The sequence below is a fragment of the Anticarsia gemmatalis genome, chromosome 18 (assembly GCF_050436995.1).
Source record: "Anticarsia gemmatalis isolate Benzon Research Colony breed Stoneville strain chromosome 18, ilAntGemm2 primary, whole genome shotgun sequence".
Classification (NCBI taxonomy): Eukaryota; Metazoa; Arthropoda; class Insecta; order Lepidoptera; family Erebidae; genus Anticarsia; species Anticarsia gemmatalis.
In genome coordinates, this window is record NC_134762.1 from 5,955,635 (window position 1) to 5,977,132 (window position 21,498).

The 21,498-nt window shown below is 34.2% G+C and overlaps 1 protein-coding gene across 2 annotated transcripts in view; it reads right to left on the reverse strand.

Annotated features, from left to right (window-relative positions):
* Positions 1 to 21,498, reverse strand: part of LOC142980430 (alpha-N-acetylgalactosaminidase) — a 70,419-nt gene that overhangs the window by 2,318 nt on the left and 46,603 nt on the right. The window contains exons 4-9 of one of the 2 annotated variants that reach the window (XM_076125803.1): positions 8,606 to 8,699; positions 3,980 to 4,155; positions 2,455 to 2,616; positions 1,904 to 2,101; positions 1,407 to 1,571; positions 832 to 904 (exon numbers count right to left, since the gene is read on the reverse strand). In XM_076125803.1, the coding sequence (XP_075981918.1) occupies positions 832 to 904; positions 1,407 to 1,571; positions 1,904 to 2,101; positions 2,455 to 2,616; positions 3,980 to 4,155; positions 8,606 to 8,699 (868 nt within the window). Of the gene's footprint in view, positions 1 to 827; positions 905 to 1,406; positions 1,572 to 1,903; positions 2,102 to 2,454; positions 2,617 to 3,979; positions 4,156 to 8,605; positions 8,700 to 21,498 lie in introns of both variants that reach the window. The other variant, XM_076125802.1, reaches the window with a different exon arrangement.

Here is a 21,498-nt window from a genome sequence, read left to right on the forward strand (position 1 = left end):
CTAATGTACTATGCTAATTAAATTGTAGATTCTGGATGACATCTCATATTTTTCTGATTTAGAAATGAATCCACCAGTGAAGGCAATTTTTGACATACTTTAGATGCTAGTGATGCCATCTAGTGATCAAATATCAAGACTACCCATTTTGATGTAGACTGATTAATACGTATGATTTTTTATTCAAACTAAACCATTTATAATTCTTGCTAGATGAGGTGCAATGAGTCTAAATGTATTAAAATTATATTTATATACAGACGTCAAATCAAAGAAATAATTCATATATAAACAAATTTTCTGTGCATCGACGTCGTCCATGAACCACGACTGGTGATATTTTCAATCGGGTGTTCTAGGTTCACATTACTTTAAAGATCTATGCCAGTGATGCATTCCTACGTTACTGTAGTCCATTCTGACTAGAAACGAATCTTTCTATATTTTTATAACATTATAGTGCAGTTACTTAATAGTAACCGAATTTTATAAATGAATTTAAAACTTCATTGTCACTTTAATTTCTCCATGTATTTTTATTCTTTAAAACATTTCAATACTTAATTTCAACGCCGACGTATCTGTTTTGGACCAGTTCTTAGCATATTTTGCTTTTTATTTATGATAAACTAAGAGTCCGAATCTTCGGATAAATGAGACATTTACAATGGTGATTATGTTAACAACCAACTGCATGAATGCATCACTGGAATGAAATCCTAATCAAATAATGTGAGCCCATCCTCCATGCATCAATACTATACCGAGCGAGTGTAAGCGGTTAGCGTGACACCGTGCCCTGGCAAAGCGAACAAGTGAGACACTTTCTACCTGAGGGGTTCACTTTCACTTTGATCTTCGTCTGCGGCGACAGTACACCGTAGTCCACGTCCTCGTACAAATCCTGTTGACAGATCCAGTTTTGCATTCAAGTAAGAGTTGATTTGTTTACGACTATTGATGAGGTTGTTGAGTAAGTTCTAAGTTTGTTTGTCAGGTTTTCATTAGATCTAAGATAGGGAAATGATTTATGATTCCTTTTGATATTATGTTTAAAGGGGTGATATAAGAACCGAAATTTCAATGTAACATATTCATTTTAATATCGTCAACGGATTAGGCGAGGATTCTTGTATTCAGGTGGACAGTGAAGCTTTAAGAAAATGTATTAGGAGTTTTCTATATCATAGGAAGTCACGTAGTTTAAAACTGTTTTACACACACGTCACAATGGAGCCTAAGATTTAGCCCAATTAGCGTTAAGTATATCATCCACTTCAATGCAGAAAATAGTTTCCCTATCCAGCAGTGGGACTTTACAAGTTAGATGATCATCTTAAGGAAGAAATAAATACAATTCGTTCAGAGACTTCACAAAGTACTCAGTAACAAAGAAGCATCCTCACCTCGACCCTGTATCCAGCAGGGTTGTTCAATCCAAGTTCCCTAAGCGTGACGGCGACGTCTGAAGGCGTGCCGTCAGTCCGACGGTTGACGAAGGCCACCGCGTACGAGTAGTACTGGCCCTGGATCGGCAGGATCGGACGAGACCAGATCTCGATGCCGCGGTGCTGGAAAATGTAAAATCATGGTAAGTTATGATTTAAAGTAGGATTTTGGACCTTATCCATATAACCTATCTGGTGGTCGTCTGGTAAGAAAGAAATGTGGTTGTCAGGAAGACACTTGTACGTAAAATGGTGATAGATTCGATAATAGAAGCTGAAGTGGCCATAACTATTGTAGATGCTAAAGAAGCCACTGTCTAATTAGAGAGGTCAAAAAGCCAAGGCTTGACTAGTAAGGTTGAATATCAAATTCGTTAGTTGCAACATAACAGAAAAACTCGAGAACCATCTCGACTATCACATATCTAGTAATAATTAGTTTTATTTATATTCACCTTGTATATCCTTCTTCCTTGAATACCGAGGGGGTCCTGGTCGACTTCGATAATCTTTCTGTTCTGCAATATGGCCTTGTACTCCGGCCGTATGGTCCTAAGGTCCACGCTCATGAGCAGTGGCGCCGCGAGTATGGCCCAGATCGCAAACTGTGTCTTACTTTGTTCGTATGAGAGCCCGAAGTTTCCGATGATTAACTGAAAATTTGGAAGAATTTGGTTTAAGTATTTGTTAGAAGAAGAGTAAGCAACAGTTGCAAGAAGTACTTATATAAAACTAACTAGAGAGTACTTTATCAATCTGACTTTTTTTAGGTTCTCTCTTATGACTTGACAAAAGATCAAAAATTCCCATCATTTTGCTCGACTCTGGATGTGAACTTTGCACGACCTTTCTGTCCGCCTGATATTCATATCTATTGCTCGTTAATCAAGCAGCAACAACAATCTTTGATAATAATATTTTAATTTCTAGTTTAACTATTTTCTTCTTAAAAGGCATTTAGCATAGAATTAAAGAAAAGAAGAAAGGTTGAAGAAAGGTTCCTCACCATGTCGGGATCATTCCAATGTCCAGGTCCAGCGTTGGGGACGATGACGTCCTGGTGATTTCCGTAGTAGTCTATGATAGACTCGACGGAAGCCCACGAGTCTTGTATGTCGTCAAAGTTGCGCCACAAGTTGCAGTGTTCGATGATCGACGAGAAGTTGGGCTGGAAATGTCAACAATACTATTAAGTATAAAGTTCATGTTAAGTCCCACTTTCTCGTGATGACCAATTATCGTGATTAAAGCGTAAAGGCTAGTATATTTAGGCGGTACAATTAAATGTTATCCACGATATTTTTTGCTGTCATGACAGTCAAACAATGGATGAAAACGATAGCTATTCATGTAAAGTCATTAATAAATTTTCCCCTACGAAATAGTGAATTTAAGGGTGCTCCAAGTAAGGCAGTTCATATTATTATCTTACCAATAGTATCCTTATTGCAGCATGAAAGCAGTAATGTGTGTTTTAATTGTAAGTATAAGTAAACTATTTTGAGCATGTGGAGTGTGATTGTTATGAGAAGTTATATTAAACTCCTTCGTTTTTGTATTAATTAAAAGGCAATACCTACAGATGGATTTAAAACAAAGCAAATGACACGCTAACTATTTGTCTTCTGAGAAAACAACCTGCGGTTTTGTGTTTATTTGTTTATCATATTGTTTTGGAGTAAAATGTTTAAAGAATAAAGTCAATATGGACACATTTGCAGAAACACAAAGAGTTGATTCCCATTTTAAACATGCAGCTAACAATAGTCATCCTTCACACATATTATGACATTTGCTTTGTATAAATTAGAAGGCGTTTCGGTGCCTTTTCTATGAATCAGAGCAATTTTTCGCTTTAGTCCAACTTGTTCTTCAGGGATTTGCATTTTGTAAACTTATTGTTGCTATAATCCGTAAATGAATTGTTTTCTTTGTAAAGTCTAGACGTTTTTTGGAATATAAAGGAATTATTGTCTTTATAAATGGTATCTTCGTTACAAAGAATATAAATTAACTCGAGGAGAACAGAAAATAAATCTTATTTCGTATGATACGTGTTGCGTTTTGATGTATCACGTGATTACAGCCATACACAGTCATTCATTGTTGAATTAGTACATACATATCTGCCTTCTAAATTGCTAGATGATCTATGTATTCTGGTCATGACAATGATCATGACATGTAAAGATTAATGGAGAAATCTTGAGAAATTTCTACTATTCTTTTAATCAACACATCTTGATGTGATAAACAAACAATGAGCTAGAGATGTGACTACTGAATGGAATTAAGAGAACTTAATAAAAGTAATTTTGCTCGCGTGCCTAAAAAAATTAATTCACTATTTCAGCCAAAATGGGTTAATTTTTGAAAAAATCGGAGCCTACTGATAACACCTAAACGATTTTTAATGATCCCCATGCTCAATTTCATCAAAATCGATTTAGCGGTTTTAGTGTGGCAGTGCAAACAACAACAGACAGACAAACAGACGCTTTTATAATATTTATGGTTATCATTTAACCTACCTGAATACCGGCATAAATCTGGTAGACGGGCCAGCTGCAAGAGTAGACCATTTGCTTGCCCGTGAGGTTCAGCTGGCGTCCAAACTCAGGGTATCCATAGTCCATGTCAGCCGGTAAAGCGTAACACCCATCAAGTTTCACGTAATCCACACCCCATTGCGCGAACGTAGCCGCATCTGAAGAGAAGAAGATAGAGGTGTTATAGGATGACGCTCAGTTTGTAGTTCTTCGAGGATCGGTGGCATATATGGTAAACTTATTGTGTTATTCGAATTCAAGTTGATGGCTACTTGATCATTCATTTGAAAGTTACTAAAAATTACATCTTCGAAACTTTCTGGAGCAGACGATAAAAGAAGTGGTAGTGTGTGAGTTCTGATCCTAAATTAAGTATTTAGCTAATATTGAACCTTTTGAGTCCATCTTTTGTACCAATTACAGTCAATCTACATTTGAGGTGTAGTTGCTTTTTACCATTTTTTATCAATACGAAAAGTTTTAAGTGCTTAGGATTAGGGATAGCTTATACAATCATAGTTTCTTTACAAACATTTTGTTTGTTTACATTCTTTCCTTAAATCTATTATGTAAACATCTCCGCTATCATCATTAAGACTACTCAAGTATCTAATACCAAACCTTGACTTAATACTTAGTTGCAAAGAATGCAACGGAACTAAGTACTCTGAGATAAATAGACGTAATCATTTCCTGATTATCTTCAGATTACAATCATGAAGTAACAATTACTTAATAACAGACTGTGTACATTTTCATTATCAAGCATTATTATGACATTTGTATGCCGTACTTTTTTATCCCTTCAGCATTTGATTAATTGAATGAAGAATGGCCAAGTATTATTGCGGTTAGTTCATTCATTATAATCCTATCGGTTACTACGTACATGAGATCACTTTTCATAATTTTCCCATAGAGGTAAGCAAACACTAAAGAACGAACGCCCCTTGCTACGATCCCTGTAAACTTTTCTTTTTTCATTCACATCCATATTGTTATTATAACAGTGTCTTATTGTCGTTATTATAATATTTGACTTAATTAAATAAATTACATGATTTTATTAAATGCCACAATTTTTTGGTGTCCAATACGAAAAGAAAAAAATAGAGGAACATCAAGAACGTTATCTTATTATAAAATGTTAAGGAAATCTTCATGAATATCGCATAATTCTAACTAGCAATGAATTGGTTAACTCACACGATAATTGCGAAAATTATGAATGTATAAAAAGAAGGAAGGATAATTATCTTTTTTTATCAGACTTTCGTATAAAAAGACACAGGTTTTTAAGTAATTCCCAGTTTTTTATTAATTAAGCGTTTGAAACCGGATCCACTGCAATGGTTTGCCACTAAATTTATATTCAGTAATGCGGTAGTGTTTAAGCAACCGTTGTTATCTTGCAACTATCACGAGCCAAGGATAACTGTTTATTTATTGTTTAAATCCTTTACAGTTTCGGAATATTCGTGTTGAAATTATTATATTTTAAACACATATGAAGTGGCGATAATGTTATACATTTTAGATTTGTATTCACAGATCAATTTTGAAATATTTGCAGTTTCAGTTCGTTTTACTGGAGGTGCTTGTTTTTTTGGATCAGAGAGATAAGGTGGCTAAAATCACGACTATTTATATAATGAATAGGTTTTTAGAATTAACTTGGATTCTTGTATTCTCCGTATTTCAAAGGGCAAGTCAAAACTCGATTTTGGTTGTCGGCAATGAAATTGGGCATACCTTTGATTTTAACAGCTATTTTTTTTATAAAACAGCGACTGAGGAAGATTGAGCTGTCCATGCGTCAATCACATTACATCACATGAGTGCTCACACGCTAGCTGTACCTACTTTTATAACACCAATTATGAATGGCAGCCACACTTGAAATATAGCCGACGGCCGCTACATACGTGTCATTGTATTTACTCAAGCGTCAAATATAGCGTGATGGTGCAAAACTCTTTAATTTGACATGAGTTTATTCTTCAGTTTGTTGCCCGCGAATTCGAATACCTACACTACTGCAGGGTTGCTAAGTTAGGGGATTCCCCCTAGGTTTGAAAAAGTGGTACGAGATTTTTAGAGATGCGAAATATTTAGCAGTATTCTTAGGGCTTTCGTGACCCATTGATTATTACTCTGAAAAAGTATGGTGTCAAAGCACATGCGTCGCTAAACAATCCAATTAGCCATTCATAGAGATGGGGGGGTTTTCTGAGTAAATTAAGTTTGTTTAGGTTTTTTACTTTTATTTAGCGGTAACAAATTCTGTGAGTCGGTAACCCTATAAAACTGTACATAGATTATCAATAACAATGATTTAGTGGTTCGCCTTTCTAGGTGTTGAAAGATTCAGAACGTGGTTATCATCAAGTAATGTATCATGTTGAGAGTGAAATGGAATTTAAACTGCTAGATATAACTCCAAATTAGTATCGTGAGGAATTTCAACGGCTAATAGCGTTGTCTCAATGGCTAACTGTTTCATTAATTTCATGATATACTGTTTTGTACGATACAGCTTCTTTTCATTCTTTAATTGACGTCAGAAACATAGTTTGAGTTTGTTCAAGCAGCCCGATTACTCTGTATTATCGTATAGATCGCTTGACGCTTTACAACAAATGGAAGCCCTTTTAAGCCTTATGAAAGGCTGTTATACTAATAAGTGTCCCTTATCCCTATAGCAAGTACTACTTTAATTGAATTTAACTAATAGTAATGGTTATTTTCTAATTAAAAATTACTTCTAATCGTTTACTGATTGGTGAATTCAACAGGCTACGAGCACTTGATTGATTGAAATTGTCGTAAGTCATTCATATCCGACGTATTAATGAAAGTAGTAAATAAACTGTAGGTATATACTTCGTTCTTTTTGTATTATGTAATATAGTTCCTGTCCTATTTACTTCCAAGTAGTTAGCACGCGATTTAAATACATATTCATATCGATTACAAACTAAATACAGTACGACACGAAAGGAAGCGACGTGTCGAACATCCGGCAATTATTGATTAATATACTGATTTAAAACGAATATAATAATCTCCCAATCTTTTAACAAACTATTAAGTAATTAAAATTCTACCACGTTTAGGTTTAATTCGATTTAGGGCTACACCAATCGCAACATAAATTTATCCGATAAATAATTTTGTTTTTTTGGCTTAATGAAGATTTGGATGTAATTTTTTTTTTGGAATTGATTAATATTGATCAAGGTATGAAATTTTGGGCGGTTAGAATACTAATAAGTATTTGACCAATACCATATCTTTAACGAAATATTTCTTGATTTTATGCAACCGTGGTCAACTCCAGATATCTTTGCCCAAAACTCAAAATATGTTCTAAGTTTTTGGAAATTAAAAGAATTTCCCGTGCACCAAGGCAAGGCATTAAAGAGCAAGTGTACAGTCGGTCAGGAAGTCACGAGAACTGTTGCAAGCTCACGCGATGGTTGCGCAACCTTCATAATATCAACCGGACCGTTCCAAACAGGGCGGACGAAATGGTAAACCTGTTGGAATTCTGAAGTTTGTTCAAGTAAGACTGTTCTACGATTTGCTTATTCCAATATTAGAAAATGTAAGGTTCGTATGTTTAGAGGAAGGTTTTAAACTACCCTTCCGATAATAAGAAATTCTTTTTTAAATATGTATTATATGAGAGAGAGACCTTGCCGAAATTGGTGAGGCGTATTGTACCTATACTTATCCCAATTTAAGAAAATCTGCGGAAGCATTGTACGAACTTCAATGTAGTTTCACTATTAGAAAATTATGTGGGAAAAAAATATAAGTCACACACTGCACTTTGTTACTGTCAACGGAACAATTTTACCCAAACATTGAACATTCAAAACATGAAGACGATACGATACAATCGAAAAGTCGTAATCAGGATTAAACGATTTAGAAAGGGGCTTTATAACCTACATTACTCAATACATTTTACAATAGACTAACACAGTAAATTTAGCAAACATCAATTAAATTTATATCGGCAATAAATATTATTATTAGGTCATTTATTGGTACATCATCGTCGATATGTAGGCTACGCGTACAGGCTGTACAGTCTTTGTCGTAACACATCGTATACGTATTATTAAGTAGTCTGATTACAAATTTCACACATCTTTGCAATCTAATGACTTATTTGAAGTCTCGTAAAAGTTTTACGGCTGCAATTGCTTCGAAAGTGTTGAATAGTTTCACATGGATATTGGCAAATATATTAAGTACATTTCAAAGATTTGTTTATCTTGTCGTCGGTAACATCGTACTGTAGTTGCCTAAACATGTTATTGTTTGGTAATTTAACTTTAGACCCGGGAAAAATTGTGACGAAATATAATATCCGATTCATTAGCGGCCTATACGATCTCGCCAGATTGATGAGAGAAAGGATGAGATTATTCTATAGGTTTCCTACATATGTTTTTACTGCCTTGTTATTTTTTGGGTCTACCACAAATAGCCATGTAATAACTGCAGGGGGGCCATAATCTACTCAATAGATTAACCAATACTTATCTGAAAGTAACGAAACAGATTGTAATTATATAAATTAGATAGGAGACGTACCTCCGGCAAGATGTCCGACGACACCGGGGTATCCAGCGCATGTGAAGTTACCATAGTCCTCGTAAATGCCAAACTTAAGTCCTTTGCTATGTACCTGGAGACAAACAACAAAAATAAGATAAGTATAATAAATTAATAATAATAAATAAATTTAACCCATTACTGTCCCACTTCTGGGCAAGGGTCTCCTCTCGTAATGAGGGAGGGGTTAGGCCTTGAGTCCACCACGCTGGCCAAGTGCGGGGTGGGGACTTTGCATGCCCTCAATAATTAATCAAACAAGATAAGTATACAATATTAAAAAAATAACAAGACTCCATCATACACCATACATGTATTCGTACACCTTCAGGTATAACAGGCGTGATATTAAGAAAGCTTTGTAATAGTTAATAGTTAAGTATTTCATATATGGGTAAAGAATGAGCCTTTAAAATAACTCGTCATCACGCCTGCCTGTATCAAGTAATTTTTTTTCAATTTGTTGTTGTTATATTTCAATTAACGCTTAACACTTAATGTGTTAAATCAAAAACGGACAGCAGATCTTGAAGTTAAGGAAGTCATCTGTCTAATTTAAAATAATATTGCAAATAAATATCCGTTAAATCCTTAAAAAAGATAATAAAACTACGGTTCACTGGACTCTCAGTTGCACTCTATTTCCTTTCATTGGCAAAACAATACATCTAAATTCACAAGAACATAAAAATGTAATAAAACAAACAGTGTCCTCTTCAAACTATTGTTCTTTAACACCTCAGTGCCCGACTCGTCTCGCGTAACCATTCAAAATAAATGACAGCAAAAAGTTTGCATTCCACAACCTTAACTTGTTTCAGCCAAAAAAGTTTAAACAGGGGCCGAACTGGGAACTGGGTGTTCAAAGTTTCACTGGGTTAAGAGGCTATTTATTCCAGGATGAAAACTTATCGGAAAATTATTGATTAATTTATGTGAGAGTCAGCAGATAAATAATATAATTAGCTATGGTGAAAGAGAAATACATCGCAATATTATTTTTTAAATTTTTCAGTTACTTAAAGTTGGTTAAATTATAAAATATTGGATTAAATACACATTTAGTTGCTTTTTAATATTTTGATAATATTACGATAATTACAAAAGGTAATTCTATAAATTTTCGGTACAATTATTCACTATTCAATTACTTAATAACACAAATGTTACTGCTATCTCTTTCTCACGATAGAACTTGAATCGCATTAGCATCTAGAGTCCGGCCGACTCAATTGTTATTTAACGTATTGTTTTGTTACGATTATTACAACACGTTGCAAAAACTGTGATGATAATCATTGATCAGTGTAATGAACAAGTCATTCACTTCTCACAAGGTTATGATGTGGCAACCCATCCAATGATTCGTTATAGTTATAATTTATTTTTTTATCTGTAACTAGCGACCACCCGCGTCTTCGTTCGTTTGGGCTTTAGTTTTCCCGTTTTTACTACATTTTTTATTTCTGGTCCATTCCTATTAGATATAGCGTGATGTTGAATAGCCTATAATCTTCTCCAATAAATGGACTTTTTAAAACAAAAGATTTTTCTAATTTCGCACCATTAATTCCCGAGATAATCACGTTCAAACAAACTAACTCTACATCTTTATATTAAGCAAGCATGGAAACACAGATTGATATGTTGATAGATTGGGACCATTGTGGTATATGAACGCAATAAAGGTTTATGATTAGTAATTCGTTATTAAACTTTATTTTCGGTGCATTCTTTTGTTGCCTATAATATTTGATTAGATCTGTGACCCCGGATACAATTATTTTGCCGAGTGGGCGTGAAAATACTGGGTGTATTTTTATAGCTCATGTTTTGTTTAAAGTAAAAACCACTCAAATTACGTTTTTATTGTTACTTCAATGTATACGTTATTATAAATAGCTTAAAGTTTTGTCTTTATTTTTTCGATGTCTGTGAGATTTATTTAACTACTAACTTATTTAGATTCCAAGATGTATCCGTCGTTAATAACCCATATCTTACCAATATTTCATCAACATACTACCTGGTGTTGCTAACTCAATCAGTGTATTATTATGTGAATAGCCCTTCTGTAGATCAGTCTACAAATAAAAATATTAAGTATCCAGCTTTTTTAAGGAAGACTGGTTAAGGAACCTGGACATGCAAGTGTCATCCATGCGGAAGTAATTGCAACTCACAGAAGGTTGACTATCAAGCAGATCATAATACACTCATTAAGATATCATAAAGTGTGATAACATAGGTTTATCGTATCGCGCGATATTTCAATGCATACGTTTACTACAGTTCAAGAGGTCAGGAGCATGAGTGTTTGCACTTACGCAGCTTGTTTCCTTTTATACTTGTATTATTGTTTAGTAAAGTAATAGTTAAAACTAAAACAACTTTAAACGTAGCTAAGTCCACCTTGACTCATTTTAAGACTGAATGCCTTTTATATTAGGAAATGGATTTCTCGAGATCAAATTTCATCTACCAAGTTTTGAATACTCTTCATTTTTAATTTACTATAACGTATAATACGAGTAGTAGTATTCATATGTGCCTATTATATTAACATAGAATTAGTGTCGTTGCGCGTTGTTTCTATTCCGTCATAGAGCATTAAGATTCCAGTCTTAGAGACGCTAGATAATATAAATTATGATATTATTCGAGAGAGCAAACATTCCCGTCATATAAACAATCCTTGACAATTGCAAAACCAGCATTTAAAATATTCAGCTCTCAAATTATTTATCTTTACGTCAAAGAGAAAACAACGATACACCTCGACTAACACTAACATTATTTGTTTGAACGTCTTGTACAGAAAATTTACGTTCTCCAGCTTTCTACAGAAACAAACCTTCCATTCTGCTAAACTCGCTTTCCTTCGCATGTACTAAAGACTTACATCACATATGTACATTTCTTAATCAAATGTAACACTAATAAATAAGGTACAAAGAAAAGCTATAAAACAAAAGGGTATGTCGCTAACGACGGCTTAATACGTCTGCTGTTTGAAAGATGACATATACAGTACTTAGGTTAGAGTCGTGCTGGCAGGTTGTTGCGCAAAATCGTGGGAAAAACCTCCAGTGACTCCGTTTCGAAACATACGATGTGCCACCGTAAAGAAACCTATAATAACTTCCTTTATCTTCACCTCTTGATTTTGTGTCAAGCTGCTACTATTGGTTACAAACTCACGTTGAAGCTAGAACGTGGTACCTTCTGAGGTTTTGCCCCAATTATTGAGTTACATGAACTCTTTTTATAAAAAGTACATGTAAGATGTATAACTGGCATTATTTGTTTTGTACAGTCGAATATCTTTTAGTTTAAAATACTGCTACAAGGACAACATACATCGGTGTGGCAAATTCTTTGTGATTCACTTTACTTAAAATATTTAAAATTTCAAGACAATTAATAACAACAGGTTACTTCTTTCACAGACTTAAATCGAAAGGTTATGTAATGCTATGATCTCAATACCCTAAATAAATATCATTTATTTAACAAATTCTTGAACTATCGATGTTCGATCGAGAATTCGTAGTTTCAGTTTGATCTCAAGCGTGGGGATAAGGACAGCTAGCAGTCTCCGAACTGTAGGCATCTAAGTTTAGCTCGTTAGGGGCCAGGCGCCGTCGCCGATAATCGCTAACATTATGTACGGCTTCCTCTCTGTGCAATACTTTGCTCACTTCAATTGCAACACAACTCTGCCGCTGACCACTTCTACGAATGATACCATTAAGATTTCATTCAAGCAAAACTTTAATCGAATTTTAGATCGTCCCAATAAAACAATTCAATAAATGGCTGTTTCGTTGATAAGATCGCAGGTCTCCTTGCTATTTTATGAATAAAATTCCCCGTACCAATTAAAATCCGAAATACATCTAAGCAAATAAAACCAAAGGAAACAAAATATTACAACAAACGGCTCGCAACATTATAACATCCGGTCGTATTTACAACATCATACATAATTAATGTGATCCCATTCCTCTACAACCTGTCTCGTAAACTTTTAATCCAATTTAAAAAGGCGGTCCATTGTTTCATTGCGAACACTTTGTTCTAAGTTCAGCGGCGAAGGCGTGAGAAACATCTGATCCTACCGCGAAGGTCTCGCGATATCTCTCAAGACACTTACGCATGTGTACCTAACGTGTCAGTTATTGTTATTTGTCTGTCTGTATTGTTGCTACGTTCACATAAACGTAAGGGCTGTTTCTTACCACACTATTGTAATATAATGAGATTGCACATGTTGCACCGTAAAAAGACACAAATGAAATATTTGAGATACTCAGTTTTATTGTTTGCTCTGACCTTTTATATCTTGTTTGCAAGTGGTCTGATTTCTTCTGTTGCCCAAATATGTGTGTGATGTGTTAAGAATGTTGAAACTGTACATGGCGGAGATACTTCTTCGAGTAAGTGATTCCGTTTTTGGTGTAAGGTAATAAACTGTAATGAGATGTGAGATGTTGTCCATACTGATGACAAGAATTGCCGCTGCTTATATGAAAATCTTTTTATTGCGCAAATGTCAACTCGTTAAGACTACTATGTTGACAAATTTTAGTTGATTGTTTAATGAAAAGTGAAAATCAGCTAAAAGTCTAGACGTACAATTAAGGATTAAGAAAAAAAAATTTTACTTGCGACTCTGAATGCTTGACCCAAATAATATGTATATTTTCAACAGCAGCAGTATCCTCTAATTCGATATTCTTCAAATTAATGTTGCGTTAAAATATTGGCCAAGAAATGATTGACTTCTGCTTCCTATTACTCATAAAGATGATACGATTTCACTATAATTTTATTGCGAAAAGATAATTCTGATAGGTAGTCAAGACTCGATAGGTTTTGTAACATTCACGATGTCATAGTGTAGTCAAATTGCGTGTTATGTATATTTAATTGTTTTGACAAGAAAATTGTCGTCTGTCATTATAGAGTGATTGAGAGTCAAAAGGTCACGTTACATCGTAGGGAGTTGTTAACTAGGTAGTTCAATGTGTAATGTAGGTGGATTGTATTGTTGTGTAATAGTTTTTTTTTTGTGTTACGTTATGTGTGATTATGTGTATGATATAATTGTATTAGTGGATGTGCTTCTTTGTAGCTATACGTGTAATGTTTTGGTTTGGTTTCAATAAGATTCATTTTTTAAAAGACAACTCCCGCACTACGATTTGTTCCTGTGTAGCGACTTTTATAAACATACAAACAACGGACACAAACCACAACCAGACCCGAAACAATTATTTGTGGATCGCACAAATAATTGTTCCGTGTGGGAATCGAACCCACGACCTCCCAACGCAGTGGTGTTGGCGTGGTGACCTAAACCACTGCGCCACAGAGGCAGTCAAATAAAGATCAAATAGCAATAAATTTTCTTTTCTTTCAAAGTTCTGCACGAAATCTTACTCATTCTCTTGACGCTTAACCTAAATTATGTTTACACAAAAATGCAGATTCATGGGTTTTATAAGAAAATGTACAAAAAATCCTATGTAAGTAGTGAGAACTAAAGATGCGTATGCGCAGTGTCAAGGTTAAATGTGATCTGAAAGCGACGCATGCTTGAGATTCATGCGAGATTCTACGATGTCACGTACGTAATTATATCTGACAAAAAAGAACTTTACTTTGTCTTAACGGTAATGTTTGCTCAATAAAGAAATGTTACTAATTAAATGATACATGAGTATTCAAAAATGAAGTCATTCGTAATTAAATAAAGACTCTATTAAATTTTGATTCTCAAAACGCATGTTACTTAAGCTGAGGTCACATTTCAGGGTTACAATTTGCTGCTCTGTGTGTAAATTAAATAAGACATTTTTAATAATGAACAAGAAAGAATGTTTTTACTACTAAGACATGAATTAAAAAAAACTCTATAGTTATTGTAATTTTTTTCTCCTTCAAATAATAATATGACTAAATTGTATGATTTCATATACTTATGCGAAATATACTAGTACATCATCGTGTGCTTGCTCCATGACACAATTACGTTCAAAATGTCGGCGTTGTGAATGAATTTGTTTCGCCAAAGGGTAATGTGTTCAACCAGACTGGACATATCAGGGTCGACGCGTTTTTCAATGAAAATGTCAATTAATTCACAATATAGTGTCACTCGTATACTGAAATAGTTTATTAATATTCAGATGTTAAAGTTATTATCTACATTTTAAAGTGGTGGCTTTGCACGCAACTACGATTATACACGATTAAGACATTACAAATAAATTATATAATGCACGTAAGTTTTACGCGTCTTATTTATATCTATCGAATGAAAAGCACTTAATATATTTTTTTTTAACACATTGCTGTTCCACTGCAGGGCAAAGGTATCCTACTCCTCTAAGAATGAATAAATGAATTATAATTGCTCTAAACTATAAATAGATAGGCATTGGTAATTTTGATACTTATATTTTTACGTAAACTGCCATTAACATTTTACTATTATATTATCATCAGCACTCAGCAGTAGCATCAGGCTGTTATTGACAAATTTCACGAAACTTAACAGTTAACACAATAAGACATTCAGTCATCAGTTCATTTACAAGTGCAGAACCTTTAATCCAACAGATTAGCAGCACAAAGTAACAATCAAAACCAGGAAAGTAACGAAACAAAGGTTTTTAATAGCAAAAGATATCGGGTACATCATCCAAATCGTACAATTTCCGTTCCAACGAAAGCGTGAACATTCCACAGCAAAAACAGATGAAAAGCGAGTCTGCTTCCGTCTTCTGTACCGTGCAATTGGCCATTGATTGGCGTGCACTTGGCCTACTTACTCACGCTAAAGTTGAATGCTCATTAGACTACTATAACTCATTCTCTTTTATATTCTCTAGAAAAGACAACTCGCGCACTCTTAAGAAAGACAAATCGATCTTGTGTGGCGGGGACTTTGACGAACATACAAGCAACGAACACAAAGTACGACCAGACCCGAAACAATTAAGGGATCACACAAATAATTGTGTCGTGTGGGAATCGTACCCACGACCTCCCAACGAAACGGTAGTGGCGTGCCGACCACTTTAACCACTGCGCCATAGAGGGCGAAGTATATCGCGTGAGACGTGCGGATTTGTAGATGTTTTTTTTTTATTTACTTGCTTGGTGTGAAGCTATTTGGATTAACTTTACTTTTTTGCTTAATAAAATACACGCAAATTAGTTTTCTACTTTTGTATATACCATGCATTGTTTTTGCTTAGTATTTATTAAGAGTTGTTCAATTATGTTTTTCTTCATATATAATAGGACACGAGACCAATCCGAACTAAACATGATCACAAAAACTAAATGACTTGACTTTAAACGCGAATCGCTAGTTAACGCGTTTACTGAGATGAGTTTGCTTATTTTTTCAGACATCTGTAGTTGTAATTGATGTACATTATCTATATATTCTTAAGTCAAGATTCAAGGGCTTTAAAAACTAAAAATTATAAGAAAAAACCAAAGTTAGCCTTGGAGCCCATTGGTAACATGGAAAATATTTTTTCAGCTTCCCTACTAGCAAAAGATAGGACTCTCTTTAAACAGAATTCTAAAGTTTAACTAAATACTACCGCAGGCTGCCAAAACAGCACAAGTTAGTTTATCGTTTATATTGTAAACCTAACCTCGTTATATTAAGTTGTATACTTATTCAGCGCACAAAAATCTATTGCATTGCTATCTCGCCAATGTGTACTTGGGCTAATGCGTCAAAGCGCGTTGGGCGTTGGCCGTTTTTTACACTTTTACCGCGACCTTCGGGGCACGGGCGCGAGTATTCTCACGGTAACTGATGAGACGACATTGAACTGAATTTGGAGCGATCCGGCTGATATTTTAATTCGCGTAAGATTTTAAATAATGATTGTAATTTATTGTTTTAAAGTGTGGGATTAGACTCAAGCCGATATATAAATGGTTGTAGGAATAAGGGCCAGTTTCTTAACTTACTGATATATAACAGATAATTAATAAAAGCTGTGGAAAGCATCTTAATGCGATGTACAGATGGTGGAACATTTGATGTCTCACGAGTTTTTTGAGGTAGTGAGATGACGACAACAACTGGATAGAACTTAAAGTGGTTAAGTAACTTAAAAGTGCTTTGTCGCAAACCCAAATACATGGTATTATGATGGCTATGACTAGCTAGAACTTAAAACTGATAGGAAGTGATTCTAGAATACTTAACACCGGCTTTTTACCCTTGTATCTTCACCCTTGAGAATTATTCCATAGCACCAAATAGATCTATGTTTATCCATTTACTAGATATAGAAGCTTAGCGTAGTCATTGCCTAATAATATACTATTTAACTAGTAGCTATGTTAATCTACAGGTTCTCATTATTTGAGGCATTAGTTCCAACATGAATAAAATATATTACCTCATCTCAGTAGGCGGGCTTGAGCCTACACAATGTACATATATGTATGTATATGTAAAGCTGAATAGAACACAAGTGGATATGCAAATGTCTGATAATTATGAATTAGCATACACTAGTCATTACGTTGACCTATAAAACACTATCGCAGTGCATTATCTTTTAAAACTGTTCTACCGTAACCGATACCTATATCTGTACCTACTACTAATAGTACGAATTTATCGGATTTGTGTTTATTTTCAAACAGCAATTTACGAAACTGGCGATTGTTTTATATCAATCGTAAGCAGTGATTCTGTATGACAAGATGTATGGACATGAATGAGGCATGGAAATTAGTTAGGATCGTGCCAAGTGGCGATTTTTGGTTTCTGGTTTTATGTATGTAACCTTTCTTCTGAAAGCCTATTAAAAACGTAGAAAGAACTGATAAAATGTTAGTCCGTTAGATAGGTAAATGAACCCACACCCATTCAGTAGTAGCGGTCGTATTTATCTCAAAAAATGCTTGAACATCAAGAAAACCTTTAAATAGCCATAAATAGCAATCGTAACATCACGGAAGATTCCCTCACGCGGACACAATCGATTGCCCAAAAAGGCTATAAATCCATATTAATCAGTCATGTGTAATTTCCAGCCCATTTTGGCAGATCAAGGCTTGCCATTTCAATCCTCCATGGTCAATTTGTTTGACGTTAAAATTAGTGATCTGGAGCGAGGTCATGTGAATAATCGTAGTTTTTTAAAACGTCAATGTTTGTTTTTCTTGCGTCATGTTAAAAAGAACCTTAAAAAGGCGTTATTGTTTCAAGTCAGGGTAAATTGTGTTAGTATTTTTATTACGTATATTACAGCGGCAATAAAATTCGTTTATTTATTCATTGTGTGCTGTGAACTTGTTGGTATTAAAGCATCGTAAAGGGCATTGTATGATTCGCATTATAATATAAAGCTTCAAGAAGACGGGAATATTAGAGCAAAAGATTCTTAGCCCCGGCGGAGATGTCTTCAAGGAATAGGATTCTTCTGCATTCTTACATGCATGGACACACTGAAGGATATACTGCCTTGGGATGCTTAAGGACTCCTCGACACCCTTAAGGACGTTGTGGCATGCTGATGCATAGTTCCGGACCGTAAGCGCTTACGTTAGCAGATGATGAAAATATGGGTTACAATGAAATGAAGAAATAATCATGTTTACGCCTGGCTTTGTAAATTCACAAACAAATAAAAATTGATATGAAGCATAGAACATCAAACAAAGAAGAAAGTAGGAAGTGGCAATAAATTCATATTCATAGTTGAAACATGCGTCGTTAGCTTTATGTGGCTTTATGAACGTAAAATTAACAAGTGTTCGGTGAAAACGTGACTTAACGAAGCCGATCTTATGGAGAAATACGCATTTTCTATGTTAATTCTTTGACTAATGATAATTTTAGAAGAATAAGTGCAATATGGAGAAGTATCAAAATTAAAAATTACTCGAGAAAGTTCATGGCGTAGTAGTTTTTTCCATATTGTCCTAATTTTTCGCTTAATATTCTATTGTATCCACTCAAAATTATTTAGCTTTATATGAAAGTATATTTCCTATTTTAGAGTATTTTGTGCAATATTTAGGATAACAAACACTTCTGTAGTAGATTGTAATCTACTGGAGTTGGAAGCTCGGTTTTAATTACCTATTTGACTTACAAAAGTAGATTCTCAAATCGTACTTCCAGTTGACAACAGTCTATTAATACAGACAATTCAATGGAACCTAAACCACATATCAAATCTTCAATACCCACGAACCAGGAAACCACCATCCCAATCAGCCAATTTAGATTTCTAGACCTAACCCAGTTGGAAAATATCAAAGAAAGTAGCCCACAGAACAATTTGCAGTACGCGATCCGTAACACAGGTGGTCTTGTCATCTAGAAAACGTTTCGGTACCATCATGGACGATTTGGTTGAAGGAAAGCGGGTTACGGGGCTTGGGTACGAAGATAAAGGTACACTGGCTTATCACAATCTTGATTTTGCACCTTATCGGGTTGGGAAATGGACGTAAATTGCGTGAACGATGAAGGATATAAGTGAGTGTATGAACTTTATGACTACCGTATGAAAATAACAGATCGGGGATTGCGATAGACTTATTGGGATTGTCTTGGCAGTGAATTTCGCTACCGGTTTACTTTTTATCCAAAATCTTTGATGCTGAATTTATTTAGGCCTTATTATTAACGCCAAAATTATTGTTTTTGTTTAAAAAGAACGGAGCCCCGTAGGAGGTTGATTAAAAATTTGAAGACGAAAATTTTAGATTATTTCGATCAAATCTTATAATTATCTTCATTGTTCCTTTTTGTGCCAACGATTTTCTAGATTGCCGTCAATATTGTGTTCTGTAAAAACACAAAGAAAAGGCGTTCGAACGTTTGTGTTCTTGTCTGAGTACCAAATTGTATAGCGTATATAAAACTATGGGAACATTGTACAAGCTCGACTAAAATCGTTGAATGCGCACATATTTTAACTTTAACTACCACTATTGTCTGTCTACGTATGAAGGAAGTCTATAGAACAACTACCAAAATGAGGAAATTCATTTAACAACGCGATTAAACGTTTGTGAGTGCGGAAAACGACGCTTTCTTCATTATGAATGGAGCGTTTATGAAGTAAACTATAGAAAAAGCAGTAACAATTTGAAATGATAGATATTTCTTATTGATAGATAATGCAGCAGAATGCATCTTGAGACGCAACTAACCAAATCATAGGTTCAAAATTCACTTTACTTATAAAATAAGACCTCAAGAATCTATACAAAAAGGATATTTGTTCCTTTATTATTATTTGCTCGAAGTGATAAATGAATCACCACATGTACCTTGCCTACCTATTACGATAAGATAATGTTTATCCTCGAAATATTAATAATTAAGCGTTCTTTAAAATTGATGCCCAAAAATAATAATACTATGTAGAATTCTGTATCCGCCTTCTTTATTTATGCAAGAAAAGTAATAAAGATAAAACCTGAATCAGATTCAAACATAATAAAAATATAAAACACGCAATTAAAGATTATATAACTTAATTTTGTTGTTAAAAACTAGCCTAGAATGTAGGAACAAGTCTCGAGCAGGAGATAATATAGAAGGTATTTAAAGACATAGGTGTATTTCTAAGGTCAATGTCCTCTTATGTGCTAATAAACAATGCACATAAAACCACCGCTAAGTAAATATTTGGTTGCAAAGTTCATTCACCCATAAGTTATTGAATAACATTTTGAGGTTATGTTTATTTGACATTAAAATTAGCGGGAAAATTTTATGTGCAAATATGTTTTACGTTTTTATGAGTGGTATTGTATGATGGTTTTTATTGACCAATTAAACGAAAGGAACCTTTTATTTTGTCTTTTTTATTTAAATGACTTGTGTAAGGATTTAAGTATTGCGTTCAAGTAAAAAGTTTACGATAAAGTTTTAAAATTAAGAATTTAATAAATACATTTTGTCATAAGTTATAAAAGTTGTTACGTGTTGGAATCAAACAGAATTCCACAAGTGATATTGTTATGGCAGGAAGCTAAACGAACTATTGCTCTGAGAACATAGGCAACTAACACCCTTTCTCTATGAATTCTTAATAACTTTGTTTTTTATAATTACAATTAGACGAAAGAAACTACCTATTTAGAAATGATCAATGACCAACATTTTATTTATAGTTCCAATCATAATACTTATTTAAATATTGATTTCGATAAATAGAAACTTCAATGTGAAAGCGGGCAGGCAGGTAAACATGAATTTTAATAAATCAGGCCTAAATTATGATAATTTAATATTTGAAAATTTTAGTAACACTTCATTGCGCTATTTATAGACGAAGAGAAAGAAAGAGAGGACAAAATTGAGTGATTTTAACACTTATAACAGTTGATTTATCCGCGCAAAGAGCTTTATGTACCATCTTGTTTAAAATTCATCCAAATCGATAGAGTTGTTTTACTACAAAAACATTACCTACAAGGTATACACTCTTTCTCTTTAGTTTACTTATAATTATTACTAGTACAAAATATTGTACTTTTAAAGATCAATGTCTTACAACTGCACTCGTATTGTTACATAAAAAGTAATTAATCCATACTTCCTCTCGACAAATGCTCAGTGAGCATGAAGGTCGCATTACAACCTTATTTTTACTTTTACCCTTTTCCCGTTACTTTCTCTCAAGTCGATAACGCACCGAACGATTGTCATTACGACTTATAAACTCGTCTCGACTTAAAAATAACAATGCACTGTATTAGTAAGAGTTGAAAGCAAAATGCCTGTGGGGTAAGATTGGTAATATTTAAAAAAAAAACTATAGTAAACATATTACCATTAAATTAATTTTATGATCTAT